The 21,149-nt window shown below is 46.6% G+C and overlaps 1 protein-coding gene across 5 annotated transcripts in view; it reads left to right on the forward strand.

Moving 5' to 3' along the window:
• The window catches only part of MBNL3 (muscleblind like splicing regulator 3), a 92,193-nt gene that overhangs the window by 16,351 nt on the left and 54,693 nt on the right, over positions 1–21,149 (forward strand). For 2 of the 5 annotated variants that reach the window (XR_003527944.1, XM_027645183.1), the window contains exon 1: positions 15,512–16,551. Coding sequence is in view for 3 of the 5 variants with exons in the window: in XM_027645183.1 (XP_027500984.1) it covers positions 16,378–16,551 (174 nt within the window). In the remaining 2 variants the exon portion in view is untranslated. Of the gene's footprint in view, positions 1–15,511; positions 16,552–16,671; positions 16,805–21,149 lie in introns of those variants that run through there. The other 3 variants (XM_027645184.1, XM_027645181.1, XR_003527945.1) reach the window with 3 other exon arrangements.

Below are 21,149 nucleotides of genomic sequence, written 5' to 3' on the forward strand. Positions count from 1 at the left end.
AGGGCAGTCTTTGCATAAGAATGACTTGTGCTTAATATGCTAGAGAAATTATTCAGGGACAAATATTCCTGTTTTCTGCAGTGCTGGGGACGCTATCGTCTTCCATCTCCAATTGCAACACAAATGCATTGCAGACGGGGTACAAGGAGGACTTGACCCTCCTCAAGCACATCCAGTTCTGCTTCCCATGGCTTAGAGATGGAGATCTGGGACTGTCCTCCTAGCAAAGCCAGACCCTTCCAGTGCCTTATAGCGGCCACCTTTGAGAGCTGGCAGTGGCTGGATAGAAAGGCAGCATGATGAGTGTCTTCCTTCTTCCTTAATTAGTCTGTGCAGTTTGTGTCTGCTAATAAAGGATCTGCTAGACTTGGGAAGCACTTTGCTCTCTGTGTTACGCTGTGCTGAGGCAAACAGAGGGACTAAACCTGCAAGCTGGTTAAATGCTGGGAGATACTGAGCCCATCAAGCATTTCCCATGCCCCGGTACTTGTGTGCAGCAATTGGACAGGCCAAGCGCAGCTCACCCGTTTTTCAGTGTGGGCAGGAGTTACAACAGAGTCTACACATGGTAGCTCTCTGCTTCAGAGCCTGGTCCCCCTCCAGCCAAGGTGGGAGTGGGACAGATGGATGGTGAGCTGGCTGGACTTTCTGCTCCCCATGTCCTGGGGCCAGGCCAGTCCCATGGCCAGGTCTGTACCTGTGCATCTCTGCTGGTGGTGTTCCTTACTAAACCTTGCTACTTACTTAGTACTGCTGTTTTTCATGATTTTTTTCTTTCTCTTCCTCTCCCACTGGAGAGATCAGCCCTGTAAACGTCCATGTTCAAGAGCAAAGCTATCTTGAGTGTTTGGCAGAGCAGGGTCTCCAAGGTCACTCTGTCAGGAGAGGGCCAGAGACAGTGTTTGTTGATGTTGATCATGGGAAATGTAATTAATGCGGGTATAAAGTGTTAAATGTTAAATTAAAATGTGAGATTTAAAGGCAGTCAATAGATCAATTCTGAGGCTGGGATGAAATGCTCAGACTTTCAAACAATAATCAGATTTCCGATAAAATCTCCACTGTGTGTAATTAAAGGGGTTGAAATACTAAATCAGGTGTTAAAGGAGTGGTATTTAGATGATGTTTAAAGAACAAAGATCCAGTTAAAAAGAGCTCTCCTGTCTGCAGGGAGAGCCCTGCCTGAACAGAAATGGTGTGGAGCTTGGGGGATGTACTGATCTAGCAACTAAAACTGCCAAAAGAGGAGAATGATGGGAAAACTGCACAAATTTGTGCTACAGTGCTGAAAATCTACCTGGATCCAGACAAGACCATTTGGACCTGATAGCTCCCTGATAGTCTGTTAATGCTTCTAAGACCTTGGTCCATCCACGTGCACAGACATCTACACCCTTGGTGAGTCAGTCTTTCAGAGGAGTGAGGACAGGATGTTAAAATCAACTCCAGCAGGAAGTACTGCCTTGCTTCCCAAGAGTTAAAAATACTATTTACCAGCTGCCACCATGTTTCAGTGATATCCCAGCTAGTCAGTTAGAGCAAAGGCTTGCAGCTGATATTTTTTTAAGAGGAAGTGACAATTGAAGGTGAGGGGTAAAGTTAGGTTCAGTGCTAGTACCAGTGGAAGGTATGTGGTGTCCTAGGGCATGTGGCAATTCCAGGACATTTCTCTGAAGTTTGTATTTTGCCCTGTAATCCATAAAGACAGAAGCAGAAAAGGGTCGAGAGTAGCCAACTCCCCAGTCTAACTGGCTTATGAGTAATGATTCCAAACAAGTTCTGCTTTAGGGGCAGCATCAGGCTTTGCTCTTCCAGTCAGCTTAATTTTCTGATGCTGCAAGCTGTGCAGGAGGGTGTAGGAAACATCCATTCCCTGAATATGTATCTTTCCTTTCATCCCTAAAGGGATAATTCAGAATATGGGACAGACATAGTATTTACTGTGGGCACTGCACCTGTCAAGGTAACATTTCCATGGGATTGAGGGTAAAAAACACTTCTCTGCTAGATAAAAGGAATAAACTGGCTCATTAACCCTGGGCACTTATTTGCTAACCTTGCCCTGTACCCGTGATGTGATTATCCGTGAAGACGTAGCTCTAAGGCTCTCCAGAGCCTGGAAAGATGGATGTTTTAAGAGTATGTTCTTGTTTTGTTTTATAATCCTGGTGCAGCCTCTGCTTGTGCAGGTCCTGAGGTTGAGATGCTGATTAGGTCTGTGGATTGTAACCCCACCCAGTTGGTCATCGGTCCCTTGAAAAGGCCTCATGGTTGTGATCATTATTGCTTAACTGCAAGCCCTGCTTTAGCCATGGGTTGAGCCAGGCTCCAGCTCACCTGGCTCCTTGCAGGGCAGAGGGTGAGAAGAGGGCAGAAGAGCGAACACTCCTCTGGAGCTTTTATATAAAGGTCTCTAAAATTTCCACCATGGCATGGCTGGGCAGAGGTAACTTGATCTTTGGAAAAGTGCCTTTGTGCTGTAGTTTACAGAAGGGCTTCTTGATTAACAAATCCTGAATGCGGGTTAGTTAAATCTTAGCCCTTGTATTCAAGGTCACAGGTAATTTTTTTAATTGCAAGCTTTCTCCTAAGTCTGGGGTAGGAAATGAGACTTGCTGCGTTGAGCTTCCAGAAAGGTTTGGAAATTTCATATCATCCCACAATTACTCTGTGTCACTCTGACCCTCCCCTTTATCTCAGAGGAAAATAAGCTTTTTAAACGCAGAAAGAATCGTGTCTTGCCGATACCATCCAAGGAGCCTTTCTGCTGTGCCTTTTGCAACCAGACTTGTCTATCTCGCATTGGCCTCTTTAGCCACCAGTGTACTTGTAGCAAATGTGGGTAGAGCCCTTCCCAAATCTTCGTTCACAAAGCCCAGCCATGATGACATAAAGTTCATTGCTGGTACTATAAGTCCTAAAAAGCATGTGTCTCTGGGAAGAGACCAGTGCTTAGTCTGCAGCATACCATAAAACTGACCAGGGAAAGGACAGGATGATAAGAGTAGGATTGTGGCCATGGACTCCAAAGGAGGTCTTTCTCCTTCGTGTGAGTTGTGGTGGAGCTCTGAAAGTCTTTGCCAAAAGGTCTAGTGGGCACATGAAGCTTGCAAAAGTGCTGGGGAGAGTGGGCCAGCACTAAGCAAGGAGTTGGATGGAGAACAGTGAACAGGCAAACCACAGCAGGCTTAGGAAGTCCTCAGAGTTAAAAATAGTGGGAGGCTGGAGAGCACCAGGGTAGGAGACTGTGTATGTCTGCTGTGCTGTTACTCCTGGGCATCTCTGGGGGCTGCTGGATCCTTTTCATCAGCTGTAGCCCACCTGGAAGGAGGGTTGTTCCTCCACATTCCTGCTGCTCAGAGGGCTTGCCCTCTCTGTCAACACTTGCTTGTGGACAGGAGCAGAAGGACTTGCACGTAGTGTACCACTCTGAAACATGATGTTTGAGGACTTGCATGCTGGAGGGGGAAGTCCAGCCTCCCATGAATGGCTGTCAAGGAGCATTTTTCTTACCCTCCCTGAAACATTCCTGTGGTTCTGGTTCCAGGCTGCTGGGTTGTTTCCACCTGCATCTTCAGCACAAGTGGGAGACTGCAGCACTGGGCAGCACAGGAGGCGTGAAAGAGTGCTTTGCACCTACCCCTGCACACTTTCCCCCTAATGGGCCTTCCCTTACTCCTTTCCTAGTGAGAATATCAGGAAGCAGAGCAGAAATGCTAGTTTCTGGTCTCCTCAGATGCCTGATGCTCCCTAAGTGATACTCCCCTGGGTTAACACTGTCCTTGCACGTTTTTAAGGTGAAGCTTCTCGCAGTCTCATTCCTAGCAGGCAGAGTTGGCTGCTCCTGCACTTGGGCTCTGGTGATCCTGGCAGAGCAGTGTGTGCATGGTGCGCGTGTCAAGTCCCAGTTCTGTTTTTCGTGACCTGAATGCATGGAACAGCTTGTTCTCTGCTGTCTGTTAACCCTTAGGAAGACACTTCATCTTGTGCTCCTTCGTTCTGCGTTGGCTGTGCTCAGCAGGGTCAGCTCTGTGCTTCGGATCTGGGGGCAGAGCCTGCGAGGGAGTTAATTGCTGAGTGATGATGGCTTTCCCCAGCTGAAGATCTGCTCCCATGAGCTATTTAAGCCTCTGTTTCTTGTATCTCCGTGCCAATCAGATTAGCTGGTGCCAGGAAACAGACCACGGCCTGCTTGCTCTTGAATGCACCCTTTTTCCTCCTTACCTGTTTATCCCAGTCAAGCCCCTTTCCGCTCCGCCTCGGTTCTTTTATTTAGCTTTGTTCCTTCCTTTTCATTTTCATAGCCTTACTGTGGCCCATCTCTTCTCCCCAAGGCTGTCTCTCTGGGTTTTGACATCCAGCCTTAACAGAATCAGTCCTGTTCCCTGTCATACTGCTGGCTGCTCCCTTTGCAGCCCCTTATGCCCCCGGTGCTGCTTCACTGAGCTTTTCTTGCTCTTGATTCGCTCCATATTTACCCTGTTGTAACTTGGATTCCCTTTAATGTGCAGTAGAGAGATCCCCAGTTCAAATGGAGCCACTGAAGGCAGTCCTCTTCCCAGGAAGGAAAAGGGAACAGTTTGGGGAGGGTAGCATGGCTGAGAGAAGCCCCACAATCACTCCCTAGGGTGGCGGTTGTCCCACTGTCCATGCACCCCCAGGCATCACACTGCTCTTCTCCTAGCTGGACCCCTCCATTCTCTTTCACTGATTTCAGCAAGGGATTTGCTGCTGCAAAAAAAGAAAAGCTCTAAACCCCCTCAGGCTCCCAGGACCAAGTGTTCCAGCCTGGCCCTGTGTGCCAAAACAGGCCCATCCCCTGCCTCTTGCGAGGCCCCACCTTTATCCTTCTTCTAAAAATAAAATGCAGTGACATTCCTTCCTAGTTACTCTGTTCTTTTATTCTGACCTCATTAGACTCTCCCAATAGAAAATTTCATTGAACTCCTCTATTAGTGGTGAAAACAAACAAGACCATTGGACTTCCTCTGGAAAAAATGCATCTATATCACAGGGAATTGCAGGGAGCCAAATTTCCACTGCTGAGTTTGTGCTGTACACATATGTTCCCTCGTATGGGTTTAGTAAACAAAGTTGTCTTCACACTAAGAATTTAAAACAATTTTTCCTTTATATTTAGTTTCCCTCCCTTGTTTGAAATAAATTGCTACTGTAATATTATAAGGAGTAAAGTGTTGTTAGCTGGGGCTACAAGAACAGCCACATTTTTCCAGACCCCCTGAGCTAGATATATTTTGAGGCTTTTGTATGTGTGTGTACATAGGAATGATGGCCAGGTGATGGATTGCTAAGCCACATCATAAATTCAGTTTGTTGGACACCTTTGATTACCTCCTCTGCACTCTGCCCGTAATCATTCTCCTTCAAACATCCTTCTAATGTTCTTAACAGCAGCCAATTAAAACAAAGACTTCACTTGCCTTCTATATCCTCTTCCCTTTGCCATCACCCAGGCTTCTTCCCTTGGCTGGGGGGAAATAAGTGCATTGATGGATGGTGGTTCAGATGTGCCTTCAAGGTTTAAGTGGAATATATCCCTACTTGGTTTTTTTTGCCTTCTCCTTTAAAATTCAGCTTGGACAGACACCCAACCAGGCAGGTGTGGATGCTTGTGTATTTGCATGTGGCTGGGGTCTGCAGACTGGTGGCAGGAAGGGTGGGGCACACAGAAGGCACCCTGTACATCTGCCCTGGCTAGCTTAGAGCCCACCTTCTTGGGCTCCTGGTTTTGATTCAGAGGTTTCATGCTGAGTCAAATGCTTTCTGAAGAAAACTATGCCACAGGCCTTAAGTGGGAAACTGGAAATAATTCAGGTCGCTAAGACTTCCACAGGGGAGAAAAGTTGGAGGCTCTCGTGTTACAGAGGCAGGAAGGTAAGGAGAGAATCGAAGATCTGAGGACTTCAGATGGTGTCAATGACTCGGGCATCTTGGGGAAAACAGAGGATATTCAGTCCCTGAAAAGTTGATTCATCGACCTGGCAGTGAGATGGAGAGTAATGAATAACAGATTTTGAGGTGTGTGGAAGGCAGGAGAGGCCAACACACTAACTCTGAATGGCTTGGGAAGTGCCTCAGGAGTGATTTTGACTTCCCCTTGCCTTTTTCAGGGCTGAGCTGTGTTAGCTCCTCTCTGCATGCACCCTTAACCCCCTGTGTCCCACAGGGGCACTGGACAGAGTTGAGTGGGTGATACTCGGTGCCAGAACTGGCCCTTACCCCTTCCAGATGCCCCTTGGCTTGGCTGCTCCCCTGCATGTACCGCAGCAGTGCCTCCCTGCCATGCTGGGAGGGTGTTTACTGCTGCGCAAGCAGGATTGGAGTTGTTGGCGTGCCTTTCATCCTGTTGCAGCCTGCTGGATTAATGGGGCAGATCTATGTGTGTGTGCATGTTTTCTGCTCTCCCTTCTGCATCCTGCTTTGTACTGTAGTGGCTGTGGGGTCTGAAACAGATCTGTTCATCAGTGCTTATACAGCCTTTACTGCAGTAGTTTCTTAATGCCTGCATTTTATCCACCAAACGTCACTGAGAGATGAGAATTTAACAGCCCCCCCCCCGTTGCAGAGGGATTAAGAGACTTGTCACTTGTGGCACCTGTGGCTGCAGCAGGATTTGAGCCCCTGTTTCCAGGGTCCCAGTCTGACACTTATAGAATAAAGCATCTTTCCTGTCAAAATGATGACTACCTGTGCAACAATAATGCCTTTGGGGTTTGGGACCAGGCTGCTCTGGATTTTCACTGGTATATGGACATGGAAAATATGCTCTCAGTTGTCACTATGTTTGCTTTTTCTGCTTTTCTGTATGTTGTAACTTCTTTATTTTAATCCTGAAAGAAATGATCCTAAATACATTGGATGCTTTTGTTACCAGTCTTTCAGTCTCCTTCTGTCATTGCATATTTGATTTGCAACCTGAGGATGCTGTCAGAGGTCTGAGTCGAGAAATAAGTCAAGGTTTCCCTTTCCCCAAGTCCTGAATCGTTTCACAAATGTTTTTTGAGTACCTTTGTGCACTGTATGCCCTTCCTCATAGCCCAGAAATGATAGGTGTTTTCCTCATTGTGCATGAGCCCTCATTTTTAACACATCGTGTAGCTCAGATGGACTTGAATGTAGTAGCATAAAGACTTTGGAGGCCTGCCCTGTGCAAAGGGGAAAATTACTGTCTGGCCCAGAGTGGTGGCTTTGTGATGACTGCATTGTGTTCTGGTGTTCTGTGTTTGTACCAAACTGGTTTGCTGCCAAGTTACTTATGGCTTATCCAAGCGCTCAGTACAAAGAATGTTAAAAGAAAAACTTTTTTGTTTTCTGTGAATTCTCCAGCTGAGAAAGAATTCAAACCACAGTCCAAATGCTGTCTCCTCTTTCTGTGGTCACCAGGTAGGACAGCTAACGCAGGGGTGCCTGCAGCTTTAGTCTGTAGGAGCACATAGGTGCTTTTAGAAGATGTAATGTGGAACCCACATGGGAAGTGCCTTACTGTTGGAGAAAATCTGTCTCTTTAAGCAGCAGGCTCTTTGATTGAGAAGTCTGGAATGGGAATTTTCCAGGCAGAAGTATGTGGGCACCAGCAGAGGTACTTATGAAGCACCAGACCTGGGCAAGTCTCTGTGTATGCAGCACATCTGATACCTCCCAAAAGTCCCAGGCCGCCTCTGCAGCACAGTGAATGGCTGAGCCTGGGCTCCTTTTTCAGTATTTCTCCTGCTTAATGGACTGTTATTGCTTGGCTTGAGGGCTAGGGCCATGCTTGTAGCTTAAGAGAGAACTCTAGGTCATTCCTCCCAGGAGAATCCCACGAAGGGCAGTTGGGTAAAGGCATTCCCTCCCCTCAGCCATCCCCTAGGCCTGCCTAAACATGCACGGACACTTATCTGATTGGCAAGGACCTTGGGGGTTTCTTGAACACTGAGTAGGATAATCAGATAGATTGTGGGATACATCTGCTTGATCCTATTTCTTACGATTACGTAGTGGGGAACAAGCCTTAATGAGCCTTGGCCTTTCCTGTCTCCTCTGTAAATTTGTTTGACTCAATTGAGCTTTCTTTGTGTGAGACAGCTCTCTTTGTGCTTGGATATGGAAGCATCCACCTCTGAAGCTGACTGTGCTTTGAGACTGGGTTTGGATTAGCTGACCTCCAGAGATCCCTGCCAATATTTTTTTCCCCTTTTCTTTTGTGTTTGCAGCTGGTGTAATTGTGGTCCTAACCCCTCCCGAGCGGTGCTGGCGCTGGAGAGGATTTTAGCACTGCTTCACAGCAACGCAGTAGCTGCTTCTGCACCGCAGAGGAAATGCTCCTTTTGGGTCAGCCACCCTGCTGTAAGGCAGCTCCCTGGCCCCTGGCACTGGGAAGTTGCCTCATGTAGGAGGCCATAAGGGATTTGCCAGGCAGGTCCTAATAGGAGCATCCTTCTCCTTGTGTCTCTAACTGGGGAGTGATGGCCTGAGTCAAATAAAACTCCCACTTGGCTGCTTGATCAGCAGATCATCCCCCCAGATGCCACAGTTGTGGGATCACAGTAGGTCACCATCAGTCCTAGTAGAGAGCTGGAGTAGGAAAGGGGTCTTGACCTCTAACTTGTCCCAAATGAGCTGATGGCAGGAAATCAGAAGCCCAGAAGAACAAAAATGTGCACATGTAGTTATTCTAACAACAAATCTATTTACTGAAACAGGGGGGAGTTCCCTTTAAAGCACTGCAATGCATGCTGCCCTGGATCACCCTATGGAAAGGTATTTGTTCTGCTGAGGCACGTGTGTGGGTCCAGCACATCAGCTTCTATGACTTTGTTCAAAGACAAACAAATAAAAAAACTCCTTAAATTGCAGTGTTTTTGTAATATATTTTTGACTTGGAAATCCCAGATATATAGTGGCAAATAACTCCCAGCTTGTGGAAGAATTTTGAAGAACTAATCCTGCAAGAGTGAAGGGGAGAGGAGTTCTTTGAATTTTGGTGGACAAGAGGTGCTAGATGTTGAGGATGAAGGAAAACAGACTGTGAAGATTTCAGGTGGCTGAGGGAATAGCAGCACCATAATGCACAGTGAAGAATGGTAGATTTTAGAAACAAAGGGATTTTTTCAATTTTTCCTTAAACTCTGCATTAATTTTTCCTGTGATTGTTTGCTGCAGGGTGTAAATGTGGAGAATTGCATGTACACAAGGGAGGATAAAGTTTCCCGTACTTATACATTATTTTTGCTTCAGTGAAGGCTTCCTTCCCTCCTAGTGCTTTTACATCTTTTCATTTTTTTTCCCCTTGCTTCCTCAGCTGCCATCTCTGTGGGTAGGAGGGGTGCTGAGGTCACACCAGGGCAGCTAAGAGCAGTGGGAAGCACCCAGAGGCGAGTGATGGATGTTCCATTTTCCCGAGGACAGCAGCACTGCTGTCCCTGCAGAGACCACAGCCATTTTCTGGGGTGCCATAAATCCAGGAGCTTTAGCAAGGCTGGTGAGCCTTGTAGGAGATGGGATGCAGTATGTGCAGCCTCCCTCACTGAGGAGCAGGAGGATTTTCCTTGTGCTGCTCTTTCCACAGAGGTCATGACCAGTAACCCCCCCTCTCCAAAGTCGCTCTAAGCCAGCAGCATGAGCGAGTGTGGGGAAAGGACATGCATTAGTGGCTCCTTCAGCACAGACGTGTGGTACCTGCACCCCTAAACATCCAGCCTGTGCACGCAGCCAATTCTGTAGTGGATTTGTGTCCTTCCAGTGAGGCTTTTCCATTGCAGCAGCATCGGGGGGTTGTTTTATTTGCGTGGGTTTATAATTTATTTCTGGGTTCTGCCATCCTGTTCTGAACAGACGGCACTCGGGGCTGAGTTGACTCTTTGGCACGCAGTGTGATCCCTGGTGATTCACGGCCCCCAACATCTGCGATTAGACCTTGAACAGAAACTTTTCATGCATGGCCATGGTAGAGGAAATCTGCTCCTTTTCTGAGTAACTGGTAGAAGAACAAAAGGAGGTTTATTTTCTTCTAGCTGTAAAGGTCTACCTTAAATTAAGTAAACTGTTCCCTGAGGGAGAAAGTGTCCAGGTACAGAATGTTCACAAAGGAAATATTCAAAGTGTCTACCGCGTCCCTAAAGTGTTTGCTTTAAGGTATGAGGGCCAGAGCAAAAAATAGAAAATTATTTTCTAATTTGAAAGCAAAAATACCTCTTGCAGGTGACACAAAACAAATTGACCTTCTTCAGGCTTGATACTGCAGCCCATTAGAAGCCGTGGAGAAGCTGCCATTGCTGAGATGGCTCCTGTCCCAGTGCACAGCCCATGTGAGCGTGGGGGGCGGGAGCTGGCCCACGTCTGAGGCAGCCCCGCTGTGTGCAAACTGTCGATGTTGCAATAGCAGAGAAATTGAGTCTATAGGAATCTGAGCACTGCTGGGTTTTATGTGATGTAGGGTAAGAGCCTGGTAATTGGGACTTCAGGAATGGAGGATCCATTCCTTGACCTTATGGTTGTTAGTTTTGTGGTTTCTTTTGCTGTTGTGAACCAGCACTTTTGAACCAGTCCCAAGTAAAGTAGAGCTGCCTTGTGATATAATCGTGACAACATCTTAACTCGCCATGGGCTTTTCTGAGGCCCAAAGTGAAGGTCTGTAATGTCAGCCAACTCAACTAATGTCATTGTGTTCCTGGCTTGCTGGGTCCTAAATGAAGATTACTTTTTTAACGTTTTTTCCCCCTCCTCACTGACTCCAAAAGCTTCCCACAAGTGTAGAATGTCTCATGCATTGCTGCCAATAAATGCAGCAGTAGAGCACTCCCAATAAAATCTTGCCCTTGACTATACCTTTTTGGTTCTTTTATAAGCTAGGGTGTAGTTTCATGTGTTCTTTACTACTGGTGTGAAAGTAGAGGAGAAAGGGAGGGCTGGGAAAGATGCTCAGACTTGATTTTCCATAGGAACGTGAAAATGCTGTTGGATGGGTGGTGGTATTCTCCTACAGAGTTTTGGTTCTCTTTCAGAAGAAAACATGGATTATTTTCATTGCTCCCATTTCTCTTTGCCATGCAGTGTTTCCAGGAACACTGTGTTTATTTGGAAAAGTGTTTGATAGTGGAAACATCTCACTGCTGTTTGGGTGAGGAGTTCCCCATTCTGGTTTATCAAGGACAGGGTGGTGGGCACACCAAGCTCTTCAATACCCATTAAAATGCAATAAAAAGTCAAGGTTACAGAATCATCTCAAAGGTGCAAGGACTGATGAGTGTGTCATTTGTGCTGCCAGCTGAATTTAGTGCTTTGAGGAAAGTCCAGAAACAAAAAATCTTTGGCTCTGACAATATCTAGACACTCAGTGAACATTAATAGGTGTGGGATGTAAGTTGTAGTGGAATTGGTAAAAGATTTGAGGTCTTAATTTTCCAAGCACAGTTTCTCTGCTGCTGTGCCTCCAGGGTGTCCATCCATCCAGGCTGGCTGGGTCTGAGCTTTCATTGATTGTAACTTACAAAACTGGATAAAGCACACTGCAGCCTGGCAGCGTAGGGCTGAGCTCAGTCTCAGAGCAGTCTGTTCATCTCTCACGTGCTGGTGGTTTGAGTTGAAAAGGAGCATGGACAGCATCACATATGATAAAGAAAGGGCACAGCTGGAGCTTGACTTTGGGAAAACTCCAGTGTCTCTGCACTATCCCTATTCCGCTTCAGGAGAAGGGAATAGCTGCTGTTCTTACTCACTGGACTGTCAGGGCAACAGCACTTGTGCTTTTCAACTGAGCAGTCATGACCCAGAAATCTTTGAGGAACAGTAAATAAGGAACCCACCTTGGCACTTCTACTGAGTCATTTTTTCTTCTCAAAAAAAAAAAAAAAAGAAAAAAAATCTCTTTTAAATAGCATCATTTACACTTGGGAGCTGCTCAAATCCACCCTGTCACATAAATTACCATTTCTGAACTCGGCTGTCAGGAAGTGTCCTCACAAGTTGACATCCATAGGGGCTGTCAGTGGAAGGGGATCAGTTTCGTGGCAAGCAGGAGGAATTCAAGCGTCAAGTGAATACACTCGTCCTCATGTTACCTCAAGCAGTGAGGGCATCTCAGTCCCACCAGAGGCGAGCCCCGGCGTGACCTTTGCTCCTCAGACTGCCCTTGTTCCCCTGCACTTCGGTAGCTGTAAGGCCGGGTCTGACATCTGGAGAAAACCCCGTCCTCCTGCAGCTCAGGCAATTAGAGCGTGGCCCAGCAAGTAGCCTTGGAGCAGGGGCTTCAGGGATATTATAGTTTCTTTAGAGGGATAAAGGCCATGGGCTTTTCTCTCTACTCCACTGCTTTCTCCAGCTTTGATGCTGCTGCCGTTGAAGTGAGATTGGCCCATCTGGTAGTGGAGGAGCTGAGCTCTGCCAGACGGATCTGGCTTGCTGGGAAGGGTTCAAAAGGCAGCACCTACCCTTTGTTGTATTTCCTGCACAGTAACGAAGCCCCTGACTTCTGGAGCTACTTTTTAATCCTTGTATGTTGGTTTTGGCGTGGATGCCTTTTTTTTTTTTTTTTTTTTTAATGTGTGTGTGTTCCTCCCATTTGAACTATATGGGAGAACAAAGTGAATAAAATGCCAGTCACCCCCCCACACATATTACCTGCCCCCTTCCCTGCCCAAAAAAGGGTAATACAAGGGAATTGTAAGGATGCATGATGGTGAAAGCAGAGTTGTTTGCTGCCAGGAGCTGAAACCTGGAGAGCTGGAGCTCTGTATTGTCAGCAGTGGGTTCCTGTCTGAGGTGTGCTGTCCTTTGGCGCCGTGCGTGGGAGCCTCGCTGCAGCAGTGTGATGTCAGCCCAGCATACACAGGTTTTCAGCTTTCCCCGTGGCCACATGGAGAGGGATTTGCAGCAATCCAAACATTGACAGAACTGTATCTGTTGACTTGCAGAAAAGCCTAACTCGTGCTCCTCTGGGCTGTGATCACGTAAGCTGAAACACAATGACTGCTGCCCGTGCTTGCCGGCCTCCCAGCCCTGATAAACGCGTGAAGCAGATGCATTTATTTAGGCCCTGATTCAGCAAAGCACTTAAGTATGCTTCAGGTTTTCTTTCCAGAAGGACTGTTGGCATGCCTACAGTTAGGCATGTGCTTGACTGCTCTCCTGAGTGCAGAGCAAACAAGTGATGGGGCAGTGTGTGCTGCTGTTGTGCTCTGCTGGGTGGCATGCAGGCTGCGGAATTGAGGCCCACAGTATGAAAAATGTGTTCATTAATTTGATTCCCTCTGGTACAGGAGCCCTAGTCCCGGGATCTGAGACAGGAGTCTGCCCTTCTGCAGGGAGGCGGGTTGTTTCCATAGCACAGGAAATTCCTTGTGTCTCAGTCTTGCACATGGAACAGATGAGTGTGGGGTGCAGGGTGTGGGGCAGGGACAGTTTCCATCAGCAGGACATTGGCAAGTATTTCTTCAGTTTTCTGTTTGTTTCTCCCACCAAGAGTTGTAAAAGAAAAATATCAACCATGTTACACGTGTCTGAATGCCTTGATATTGGTAGTTTATGTTTTGTAGGATTTATTTGATTTACCTTTCATTAACATGATTTCCTTCGTTTTGAGGACTGAGCAGCTTAGTGCAGGTATTTACCTGTGGGCACATGTGTGCTCCTGAGCTGCATGGCTGTGAGCAAGATCAATGTTTGGTTTGTTCTTGAGGTAGAAGGTCTGGGAAGTGGCAGATGTTACTACACTGTTTGTACATCTTGGTGTAACTGTGTGTAAGGTCAGACCCGTCATATTCCATCCCCAGCATTAATAGACCCTCACTTCCCTGGGAATCTGAAGATGTGGAATAGGCACTTAATCCACAAGATGGTTGTATTTCAGTCTGCTCGGAACAGCTTCTGAGAGAGCATTCTTTGTAATCCCCACCCATATCTGACCTGTTCTAGCTCGTTTCTAAGAGCTGCACCCAGCCAGTCCCTAGCTCCCTGCAGAACGTTTCTGCACATCTTTTCCTGCTTGCTGAGCTCATTTGAACAGGGAGCCCACACATCAGTGAATGGGATTCCTATATAAATTTGCCCCACTTGCAAAATTGGAATTGATTTAGAGCATCTCTTCAGTATGAAACCAAAAAGACACAAGCATGGCTAAGTTGTGCTTTTTTCCCCCCTCTTTGAAGTTTAAAACACACTTAGCAAATGTGACGTTTGCAGTCCCGGTTCCCCACCTGATGTGCAAAAATCCAAAGGTCCTTCCAGAAGCATGGGTCAGACCAAGCTCTGTGCTGATCCTGCAAGCTGGATTGCAAGGATGTGGGTAGTTCTTGTAATGAGCTTAATTAAGCCTAGAAAATGCTTGCAGTATAGGTTTAACGAGCGTTGTTTTTTCTAAATTGAAATAATTCGATCTGTGAATCAAACAGCCTCTGTGCCCCACCCCCTGCTGCTGATGACAGCCTCTTCCCACACTTCTTCCTTGGTAGCATTGTTTCCATTGTTTCCAGCTCCAGTAGGTTTCAGTTACTGATCAGTGTAATTGCAATAACACACCAATAATAAAAGAGGAATTTAAGCTTCCTTTTCTTGTAGTTGAAGGCTCTTCTCCTGCGAAAGCTTGAAGTCTTAATAGCAGTCACACGAGCAACATCCCGCGCCTGTCAAATGTTTGCAAAACTGGCCGGCCGTATTTTAGGAAGATAAAGGGCTGGATTTTGGGAACTTGGAAACAGCCCAATCCAATCAGGCAGCAGTGGCACAACTAATATTAGAATGGGAGACTCTAGGGACAGCTTAACATTTTAGTGGATGCCAAGGAAGCCTTGAAGAGGAATGCATTAAAAGTTGTTTGTTGTATAACACGAGTTGCTGGAGTCAGAGTAATTCGAGTTGCCTTTGGTCTGGTGGAAAACTACAGCTGTGAGCAATGAGTTAATTTTTTCCGTGTGTGGCTTAAGTTTCCCTGTCGGGTTTGCTCATAGTTTTGTAGGCTCTGAATCCATAGAGGAGCAACTCCGAACCAGTCGTTTGCCTTCATGTGCTATCGCAGGAGCACCTCTGTGCCGGGGATGCGTTCAGTGGAAGCCCTCGGAGTGCGGGAGGGTGTAGGGCTGAGCTGGACCTTCGTATACAAGAAAGCTGCTCTTCCTGTCCGAACGGTTCCTGTAGAAGGGGGGTGGGCTAGTTAACGTTAAAAATTTTAAAAAAATAAAAATACTAAGGAAAAAAATATTCCTCCCTAGTTTGGGAGGGCTTGGGGGTTGCAGCCCACGGCGCTGGCCCTGCGGGGGAGGCAAAAAGCTGGGCTGGGTGTCCCTGTCCCCGGCCCGGTCCTGTCCCTGTCCGGTCCCGGGGGGTCCCGGGGCTGCGGCGGGCACTGACCGCGGCCGCTATGAAACGGTCTCTTTGATTGGTCGGCTGCTCGCGCATGCCGCTGTAACGGCAAGCGCCATTGGGCGGCGGCGCCTGCCATGCGCCGCCGGGCGCGGGCAGTGCCCCCGTGCCCGCAATGGCCGCCGGCGCCGCCCCGCGCCCGCCCAGCGGGGCCGCCGCCGGCTCCTGGCTGATTCTATTTCTCTTTTTCCTGCAGGTTGCTGAAAAGTGCCTTTCCTGAAGCCACCGCTGCTTGGATTTCTGTCTAGGGCTGCCTCTCTCTGCCCCTCGCCCCCCCTCTCTGTTTAATTCGGCGTTGCTTGCAGTCCGTGCCCTGACGGCGGCTCCTCCAGCCTTGCCCTTTTTTTTTTTTTTCTCCCCATTTACACGCAGTTTGCTCAGCCATTTTATTTTTTTTCCTTCCCCTGACTATGTAGCAAATATTTAAAAGAAAAGAAGGAAAGAGAGGAAAAAAAAAATCAGACATCCTTTTGCCTGTTTTCATGCTCGCGAACCGTAATTTTTAGAAGCAAGAAATAGAAGGAAAAAAAAACCCCGAAGTTTTCTCCCTAAGGACCGAGACCATTCCACAAACTGAAGTGCTGCCAGCAGCATATGCTTTTTGCAAGAATAATTGAAACCATTAACTGGAGAGCACAGAATTCTTTTGAAAGTCTGCCAGTTACTTGCAAGTAACTTTGGCAGTGGCACAAAATATAACACTTGTATTTTAACTTCTACAATTGCACTTTTAGGAGCTGGCCTCTAATTTGATTTTCAGTTGTTCTGATAAGATTTCTATTTTATGATTGGCTTTATGTTTAATTCTTGTTTAAAGAAACACGATTTGACTTAAATGAAAACCTAAGTGCTGATGAATAGGAGTTCTACCAAAGCAACAAGTTAGTTATTTCTTCACGTTTAACTTGAATTCACTTTTTTACCCTTTTTTTAAAAAAAAAAAGAAGAAACAAAAAAGATCAGCAGCGAATATTACCCTGAGGAAGGGTGCGATTGCTTGCATTTTAATTTTTGGTTTTTAATATGGCTGTAAACGTTTCCCTGGTCCGTGATACAAAATGGCTGACGTTAGAAGTGTGTCGAGAGTTTCAGAGAGGTACTTGTTCTCGGTCTGATGCAGAGTGCAAGTTCGCCCATCCGTCACGGAGTTGCCATGTGGAAAATGGTCGAGTTATTGCCTGCTTTGACTCCCTAAAGGTGAGGACTGTCTAACGCGTGCATTACCTAAGCTTACTTGCTTTTCCTTCTCTTCCAAGTGGCTCAGTATGCTGGGATGTGGGATGTGCAGAACAACTGTTTATTGCTTTGTTTCTGCAGGGAGGACGCTGCGGTGCGGGATGCAGCTCCCGAAATCTAGGCTGAGTCTGACATCGGGTGCGACTGCCTGGATTGCCAGGCATTGCAAGGAGAGACAGGATTCTATCCAGGGCATTTTCCGATGGTAGCTCAGGTCTGATATAGCTGTCCCCAAAGTGGAGAATGCAAGGTAGTGGACAACAAATGAAACTAAATAAGAAGAGAACTGAAACCCAGTGCTTGAGTGGCCAGAGCACATCAGCCATGCATTTGGTGCAGGGATCTGAAATGTGCTTTTAATGAGCAGGAATGAAAGCAGCGTTTTAAGATAATGAATCAGCTTTACATGTCTTTCCTGGAGACAGAGTTGCAGATGCACTCTTAACACTGTCCGGTAGATGAGGAACAGCCAAAATATTTGGAGAACAACATTCCCAGAAATGGGCGTCGGGAAAATGCTTTCTGCGAGGGACATGCAAACGCGATGGCTCTGCCAGGCCTGTTGGAGCTGTGGCTGCGCCTTGTGGCTGGTGCTCATCCTTGCAATGTCTGTTCGGGAGGCAGTAAATAGCTCTTGATTGCTTGTCACTGCCGGAGCTCCAGGGGTGACTTCTGAACGTTACCAGAGACCTGGACTGTCAGTCGGGGTGTGGGATGGGGGGCTCACAGGAGGGGCATCTCTTTCCAGGCTCACTTCGCAATGATTCTTGGAAAAAGAATATCCAGGGTTTTTTTCTTTTTTTTCCCAGAAGTATGACTCCTCAAATGTGGTTTTAGGAGGATAGTAAAAACTCTGAGACCATATGGATAACTGATAGTGTTTAAGAACTCTTGACATTGTGTTTAATGTTTTGATCAGAGTAATTAACCTGTTTAAATTTCTAGAAAGAGTCTGGTAAATTTTACAAGCTTGAAAGTTTTCCCTTGAACTTCAACTGTTGCTTGAAAAGATTTGGGTTTATTTTTATGAGCATAATGAGTAACAGAGCTGGTGGAATTATGTACGCACAGGTTCAGACTGGGGCTGGATCTGGTCTGACACTGGTTTACCCATTTTATTCCTTAGTGGCTTCTTCATATTTTCACTTGTTTTTTTCCAAGAAGTTCAAGTTTTCTGTTTGCATTCGGTTTTCTCTTTTTAATCTGATTATATGCAATGACTCTTAGTTATACAGTGACTTTCAAATGTTCATTTACATTGCTGGTTTGCTGATAGCAAGAGACAAATATTTTTTTATTGAAGGGGAAAAAAAAGTCTTGTTCTTTATGCCCTTGAAACTTTTGAATTGTAGCCAGTGGCAGTGCAGATACCTTTAATGAAGAGATTATTATGATCACATTTTTTAGCGTTTATTTGTGAACAGAAAGGAGAGCTGTCATGCTGTGTAGGGTGGTTTTGTGCCCCTAGCAGAACTTGCCTGCAGTGTCTCAGGGAGGTGTCCCCTCTGCAGGCACCCAGCTTGGCTGGGCTCTGGCTGTGCTGTATTCTGCTGTCACCTGGTGTGTGACGCTTCCCCACGTGTGCTGTTGGCAGTGCAGTGTCTGCAGCTCGCCCAGGCTCTCTGTGCCAGCCCCTCTCTGCACAGCTGGGGCTGGGAGACGTGCAGGACAAGTCCGTGGGCAGCTGGGCTTCAAATCCCACCCACTGGTATGGGCAAACACTTCTCCCACTTCAGCAATGGGGAATGGGATGGGGAACACCACATTAAGAAAGGAAAAAAAAAAAAGAGTGTGATCTTCTACAGCTCAGAGCATTTCCCATGTAATTGGCTGTTAATGTTCTTGTTGCAGTTTCCTCTTGACACAGTAGCAGATGCTAGTTAAGTGGCCTGAATTTTTTAGGGAACAGATTTTTTGGGTTTAGGAAAGCCTCCTGGAGGGCCAGCGACTCTGTGTTTGGGAAGTACAGCAGGAGGAGTGTGACTGTGCAGAGCACTTGGCCAAGGGTTAATGATGGGGCTGTTTCTGCAACCCGTGTCTCAGACGAGAAGTGGGTCTTGGAGCACTTCCTGCCTCCAGACCCATGGATCCAGTAGCTCTCCCTGGACAGAGCCCTGTTTCCACCGTGCCACAGAGAGCCGTGGTCTGTGTGTGTGTTTGGGTACACCACGCGTTTCCCAGTGGAGAGAGAACCACCCTGGTGACTAAACTCCCAAACAATGGTTCTTCTGTTCTTGGGCCAGAGCTGGGCTTGCAAAGCCCTGTTTGCAGTGGCGTTTAGGGGCTCATGGCAATACCAGTGGCCTCCTTTACCTTTGGCAAGAGAGATGTTACGTTCTCAGACCTACTAAGAAGCTTTTCATGCCCATCCTGTGGACCTCTTTGTGCCCAACAGCTGTTGAACACTGACCCTCCCTCCCGTGGAGGGCTCAATAGCTGCTTAGTGCTCTCTTGTCTTTTCACGCCCTGCATTAGCAGAACATCTGTGTTGCTTTATTGGAGACAGGATGTAGGATGCTTGCAGCTAATAAGTTTTCCCGTTGTCTTGCAGTCGCCCAGGGCTTTGTTCGGAGGTTGCTTATCTGCATCCATTGTGTACTGCTGTTGCTTGTTTTTTTTTCTCACAAACCTCTTAAGCCTGAACAATGCCTTCATACAGGAACTCCTGATAACCCAGTGTACAATGGTTTCACCTCACTGGTCAGGTCACGAGCAGCATATATACACTTTCTGCATCTCTCTTTTCCCTTTTTTCCTCAGTCTCCTGTAGCAGTTCTGTGCCCCTTGCAGCCACAAGAGTGATAATCTTCCAGAAGCAGCCAGGCTGCCTCAGTGTGGGTTGTTTCACGGGTGGCTCTTGCTACCTGTAATCTTGTGAAGAACACACAGGACTCCTGCAGGTAATGGGGTCCTCAGTGATGCTCAGGTGGGGATCACCAGGAAATGCTCTGCAGGAGGGTTGTATTTTATGCAATGTTTTAGTGATGAATTATGGGGCTGAAAGGGCAGGGCTGGGTCTTGCTGTCCTGAGCTGTGCTTCTTGGAAGGGGGAGTTTGCACATTTATAGGCAGCAGAAGGAACCTTTCTTGAGCATATTGATATAAAACTTAAAAATAGTTCCTTGCAAGAAGCTGCAATTTGAACTGGATGCCAAGAGAGCTCTCAGTCTCTACTCGTGCATCCCTCCTGGTTATTCTGGAAGCAGTGCACTCTGAATTAATTTGTGTGAATGGAAGGGCAGGCTGCACTGTCCAGAGACACAAAAGCCAGCTGTGCTGGGCCACCCCACTTCCAGAGGTGACCACGAGGGCATCTGGGCAGTGGCACCAAGGCTCTGGGGTACCTGCTAGGCAGGTCCTGTGGCACCTCAGAGACGTTCTGAGCAAAGGAGAGGAGTGAAATGTCATCCCTGTAAGCTCAGATGGCCTTTGGGTTCATTCGTTGCTTCTTTTCCGGGCTCATTGTGCACCGTCCTATGCAGAGCTGGTGCTTTTTGTAAGGGTCAGGACACGGGTTGCCGGCTCGTGGCAATTCCTACAAAGGTTTGTTGTGGCACTGCAGTGAGCTGTCTGCGAGCGCTCATCAAGTCATTAACCTTCGTATTCAGGCTGGATCTGGAGGGCGGGGTAAGATCTTAATTCCTGGCCAGTAAGCCATTGGTTTTGTTTTCAGTTTCTGAACGTGTCAGGCAGGAAAAAAGCAGCATCTTTGGGTACTAATGGAGAAAAAAGCTGAGAGATGGGGCATTTGGAGATAGTGATATAGTATATACAAAATATGTAACTAATGCACGTCGGGTGTTCACAGAGGCTTTGAATTATACTGCTCACTGCACTTATGGACTTGTAGTTTAAAAAAAAATTACAAACCCAGCTTTTGAGAGGTGCGGGTTGGTTTTTTTTTGTTTGTTTGTTGTGTTTTTTAAAATTTTTAAAAAAATTATCAACATAGTAATTTCCATATACACACTGAAGTTTTGAAGAGCATTTTGAGACAGAAAATAGTGAGGTGAAAAATTTCAGGAATACAAATTTTGACTTTGGGAGGTCTAATGTGAAAAACGTTAAGCTATTGCGTGTTTCATAGCAGTTCTATATATAAAAAAGGTGAGTTTTCTGTGAACAGGCATAAAATCAAGTTAAAAGCAGAATTGTCTGTTTTCTAAAAGAAGTGTTATTTTCTGGTAATAGTATTCAAAGTCCCACGGCAATCTAAAAAGTTCACAGTGCTTAGGCAATAAATGTACCATATGATCTTGAAACTGGTGTACCCGAGGCTGTTGCTTACAGTTTTCATGCTAATTTGTACCTGGCTTATGCTGACTTGACTAGAATTACTTCTCACTGTTACTGGTTGGAAATCAAATGTAGTTTTTTAAAATTTAAATAAACTGCAAACTAGGAAACAACTAAAAACACCCACTAAACTTAGCATATGGTTACACTTTTAGAGACGAAGAAGAAAGCAAACAAAGCCTTAAAGATATTTTTGGAGACACTCTGACTGCATGTCTCAACTCAGTGTAATAGAGAGGCAAATATTCCACGTGAGCAGTGTT

The sequence above is a fragment of the Corapipo altera genome, unplaced genomic scaffold (genome assembly GCF_003945725.1).
Source record: "Corapipo altera isolate COAL_440 unplaced genomic scaffold, ASM394572v1 65, whole genome shotgun sequence".
Classification (NCBI taxonomy): domain Eukaryota; kingdom Metazoa; phylum Chordata; class Aves; order Passeriformes; family Pipridae; genus Corapipo; species Corapipo altera.